Source organism: Cariama cristata, unplaced genomic scaffold (genome assembly GCF_000690535.1).
Source record: "Cariama cristata isolate BGI_N322 unplaced genomic scaffold, ASM69053v1 C11509138, whole genome shotgun sequence".
Lineage (NCBI taxonomy): Eukaryota > Metazoa > Chordata > Aves > Cariamiformes > Cariamidae > Cariama > Cariama cristata.
In genome coordinates, this window is record NW_009646083.1 from 1 (window position 1) to 4760 (window position 4760).

General features: G+C 44.7%; 2 protein-coding genes across 2 annotated transcripts; one reads left to right on the forward strand and one right to left on the reverse strand.

The window, feature by feature from the left end:
• Window positions 1-225: 225 nt before the first annotated feature.
• On the forward strand, window positions 226-1000 carry LOC104155272 (cytochrome c oxidase subunit 6A1, mitochondrial; the record flags this gene model as incomplete). The annotated part of the gene is made up of 2 exons (XM_009708737.1): window positions 226-365; window positions 914-1000. Coding segments are annotated over 2 exons (227 nt in total), but the record flags the coding sequence as incomplete, so codon positions are not given.
• Window positions 1001-3837: 2837 nt separating this feature from the next.
• On the reverse strand, window positions 3838-4723 carry TRIAP1 (TP53 regulated inhibitor of apoptosis 1). The gene is made up of 2 exons (XM_009708736.1): window positions 4577-4723; window positions 3838-4063 (listed from the first exon to the last, which is right to left on the reverse strand). The coding sequence occupies exons 1-2, from the start codon at window positions 4721-4723 to the stop codon at window positions 3980-3982; spliced, it is 231 nt and encodes a 76-aa protein (XP_009707038.1). The 3' UTR covers window positions 3838-3979.
• Window positions 4724-4760: the final 37 nt, after the last annotated feature.

A 4760-nucleotide genomic window follows, 5' to 3' on the forward strand; every position in this document is an offset into this window, starting at 1 on the left:
CCCCTAGAGCTGTGGCTTGAACCGTAAGCCCAGGATCCGCGCAAGAGGAGGGACCTCTCTCGTCTCCCTGTTAGAAACACGGAGGGGGAGCCGCGCTTGAGTGGGGGACGTGCAGTGTTCATTAATTCCTCGTTAATGTATTAATTGTGTTTAACGTGGTCTCAGGTCGCTAGCACTAACGGAAATGGTGATTATTGTTCTAATTCATGTAATGCTTCCTACTAGCCCGCCTGTGGAAGCTCTTGTCCTTTGTCGTGGCCCTGCCTGGCGTTGGCATTTGCATGCTGAACTGCTACTTGAAAGCACAGCACGAGCACGAGCGACCCGAGTTTGTTCCTTACGCTCACCTCCGGATCAGGACCAAGGTACGTTTGCCTGTTCTGTTTAAACGCCCTCTTTTTTTCTGTGATTGCAGAGCTTCATCTGAGATTACTGCAGTATCTCTTGCTTTCTTGTCTACTACGTGAGGTGCTGCGTACGTACTCGTGATCTTAACTCATGGATGTGTTTCTGAGGTGGGAAAAGAGTTTCTCACAGCTCAGACGAAGTACCCGTGGTATTCACAGGCCTTCCCACTCCCAAGTAATCCTGCTAAAGTCTTGTTGAAAAACGTTTCAGTCCTAGAGCTGCTGTACTTACCTTAAACTAATACAGATCTAAAAGCTGACAGAGGATGTCCCAAATTCTCAAAGCTGGGGTCCTCACAGAGTAGCACAGTTAATGTTTAAGCAAGAACAAAGATCTTGTTGTCTGGAGACAGTGGCTCCTAGCTAAGGGAGACTGTTTTCCAACTCGTGCTTTCTACAGCCCGTCAAGCTATGTGATGTTTGAGTCCATATTGCTGTTGATTTCCTGTGCTATATAGATCGTTCAGCTAGCTGCCACTGGTTTATTTTCTTTCTTCTTTCAACAGCCTTTCCCCTGGGGTGACGGGAACAAAACTCTGTTCCACAACCCCCGTGTTAATGCTCTCCCAACCGGTTATGAAGATGAAAACTAAGATCCTGACCACAGCCAGAACTTTGGCTCTTCCCGTCTTGGACCAGAATGTTGTGTGGGAACCATCGTTTAGGGAACCATTGTTTAAGAAACTACATTCCTTCTACAATGAAGCTGAATGGCGGTGTAGCCTCTGTCTGTACTTGTGTAGAGGTCCTCTAAATAAACAACTCTGAACTTGAATTTAGGATCTGACTTTTTGTTAATCTGAATCCTTAGAAGTTCTTTAGTTCAGTATTTGCTTAAAACATTGAGGCTTCCCACAGGATACAGTGCAGGAGCAAAGGGGTTTGACTGCCTGAATGTTAATACCTGCTCCTGTATCTGGTAACGGTAACAACAGGAACGCACTCAGCATAGGACATTACTCAATTTCATATTCTTCATGTCCAGTTTAACTGATCACTGTAAACCCACAGCTCACAGCCAGATAAAGAGGTATCAGGCTAATACTGTAGGTTAAAATTCCGTATATACTGAAGCACATTCTCCATAATCAGGTATTGCAATATTTATTAACAGTCATGAAGGCAATTTTCTCTTAGCCCCTTCTGGGAGAGAGAGTAGCAGCAAAGATGTTTAACTAAGCTCTGTCTGCTTGCACAGTGTTAATCTTCAGCTCTCAAATCTTCTAGTGTATCAGCACATAACTTCCTCACAACTCTGCTTTTCATAAAGCTACAGTCTGGTTGTACAGTCTCTCATACAGGTGTTACAAATGAAAACAATTTTTGCTCCACTGCATACGTCTGTACATTTTGTCACTCGGAAGCTTCTTAACCTCAAAGAGCTTAATTACCTTCCGTAGTTAACAGCCAGTTCTCAAGCCCTGAGTCTGCTCCAGTACAATATTGATTTTGAAGTTTTTCCTTGCTGCGAGTCAACCATTTTCCAATTCCTTCTGCAACTTCTATTTTTTTTTTTGCATGGTATGAAAAAGAGAGAGCTATGTCTTAACTGTCATTAATACTGTTTTTCTCAAAAGGAAGGATGCAGCAGCTGACTTGGCATCTTGCTGCGGAAAGGAGTGATGGATGGCAAGTGAGAATCTCAAAGCAGGTGCTGTGGGACACTCTTCCCCATGTTTCAATGCAATTTATTTCATCCACTTACTAGTAAAATGACTGCTAAGACAAGTTTTTCTCTGTTAAAAGCACAGAATAAGGCACTGATAGGCACAGCTGTTCTAAAGCTAACTGACAAAATCCCACTACATTTATTCCTACATGAAGATCATAGAAAAGCAAAGTGGTTGTACGTGTTATTCCTTTAAAAAAAGCCACATACTTGACAGTCACCAAAATGCCATTTATGATGGTCTTGGAAAGACATTTCCCTTAGCTTACTATTTTTATTTATACCTGAGTCACCCAGCAGTTTAAGTGTCAACAGCTTGGTTTTTAAGTGCTACATGTAATCCCTGTACTGACATTGCACTAGCTGTCCCATGCACTGGAAAGCAGGAGCGCGGCTAACCCAGGCTATGTGACTCCACTCCAGCTGACATGTTTAGGCCATCACTGAAGACATGGGGAACAATTGCCCCACTCCGCTGCAGTTCCTGATCTTCGGCACAAGTCCCGCCCTACTCTTGGTGTCTGAGGTCATTACTGACGGGCTGTGGTGCAGATAAACCAGCTATTATGTTTGAGAACTGCACCTTTTTTTTAATTAGTTTTTAAAATAAAAACTCTGAATCATCCTTCAGGTAGTGCTTAAAAGCAAAGAGAGTGAAGCTCACTTTTTTCCTCACTGTAATTCTGGGAGAATTAGGAAGTTGACTTTTCATTTGTCCCCAGGCCATAATATTTTTCGCTTTCACCTGTGTTGGTGTAATAAGAAGGGACAGCTTTTCCCCATCCCTGTATGAGGATCAACAGAAATCTCCCCTGCTCACAGGGCCACTGGATGGGATGGATCTTGATCCCTTGCTTCTCTTCCGAACACCCTTTTTCTAGTTGCTGCAAGCATTTCTGCAGTTTACAAGCCAGCACAAATAACTTCTGTTTGCTTTCCTAGGTGTAAAGTACACACAGTTCAGGAGCAGCTTTGTGAGCAGGTGAGATCCCCAAGCAGCAGCTGGGGAATTTTAACATTATCAGCTGTCAAGCTTCAACCCAATGTCTTCCTCACTCAACACACGCTTTAACTACCACAAGCAAAAGTCTAACCGTGGTCATAGCCAGCCTGGTGCTTTGTGGTAGCGTGGAAAAGGACAGCCAGGGCTGGCTGCGGTTTCACTGCAGGAACGCGTAATGCTAAAGGAGAGAATTCAAGCTGAGGATCGTTTCAGAACCTCAGAAAAGGCTGAAGAAGTAGCCTCTGCATTAAAAGTGTCCTCTTCAGCTTCTGTTGCAGGCCATCTCCATCCCTCTCCTAGAGGTCACAATCAGATTCTACTGGACAGTTATCTACTTGAACAAAATATAACTTTGTTATATTTATTTTAGCTAAGTTATTGCAGGCCCAATAGAGTGCTTTTATACCATCTCCATTGCTGATACAAAACAATGCTTTAGCCCCTCAGCATTCAGGATCATATAAAACAAACTTCTTCCACCAAAATTCAGCAGCATGGAGACGAGACAAAGTAAATCAACCTCTTTCATATTCTTTTTAAGCACTTTCAAGTGTTATATAAATAAGCAAAAGAAATCAGTCACAAAGCAACTATCTCGGCTGTCTCTAATAAGCATTCTCCCATTACAGAGTACATTCAATAGGAAGTTAGTTCAAACAGCTTTTCACGCTGTTAGATGCTGAACTGCCACCAGAATTCACTGAAAAGGAGGCAGTAGTTACCACATGATCCAGTCTTTTTTTGTGTGTGTATGTGTGGCTGTTTTTTTTTTAAAAAAAGCTGAGAAGATTCCTCACTTCCTAGAAAGCAGCTTAACAAAGGTCCTATCCAAGTCGTACGCCTGGTGACGTTGCTTAGTCCAAAGGCTCATATTAGTGACTCCACCCATACAGCTGGAAGTCAAGAGGAGTTTTCAGTTTTCCCTTTGCTTGGGCCCATGAACTCCAGGCCTTCAATGGGTATGTCCTTTTCCTTGATCGCTTTCTGAAAAGAAGACAAAAAAACAAAGAAACAAAAAATTAAACCTGACGTGCCTTTATAGTGCTAAGCGATGTAATCTTTGATACAAAACACGATACAGAAAAAGTAGTCTTAAGACCGGTTTGGATAAAGGGTCGATATTAGAGATGCCCAAGTATGTACTGAAAACTCATGCTGAGCTACAATCCGGATCCTATCACATAAATGTGCTACAGCCTCTAAACCAGCAGGCCTAAGCAGTTACATTAACGAGACAAATACAGTAAGAGACACCTGTAAAATACACGTCATGACCAACAGAAACAGGAGACAAGACAAAACTCCATCGCAGCGCGGTGCGGGGCGCAGCTGCGGGCGGAGGCTCCTCCTGGGGCTACTAGGAGAGCGGCAAGAAGAATAACTCCGGTGGAAGAACACTTGGAGCGGAAAGTGAAGAGGCAGAGGAGCGGCCTGAGGGTACCCGTGTACCGCCAAATCCGCGGCAACAGAGCGGGCAGAGGCCAGCGCCGCACGCACCTGCACGCAGAGCTGGTAGCGCTTGAAGAGCTGCCCGCAGGGGTCCCCGGCGCTCTCCCCCTTGAGGAACTTCTCGGCGAACCAGCGGTTGAAGCACTGGTCGTACTCGCGCTTCAGCTCGGTGCAAGCCTCGCCCACGCTGTTCATCGCGGCGGCCGAGCGCCCGCCCGCGCTCTGTCACCCC

Excerpts from the sequence above, each read along its gene's own strand:
- TRIAP1 (XM_009708736.1), bottom strand. The coding sequence starts at position 4,723 with ATGAACAGCGTGGGCGAGGCTTGCACCGAGCTGAAGCGCGAGTACGAC. Across the intron at positions 4,064-4,576 it reads GCTACCAGCTCTGCGTGCAG|AAAGCGATCAAGGAAAAGGA; the intron begins GTGCGTGCGGCG and ends TCTTCTTTTCAG.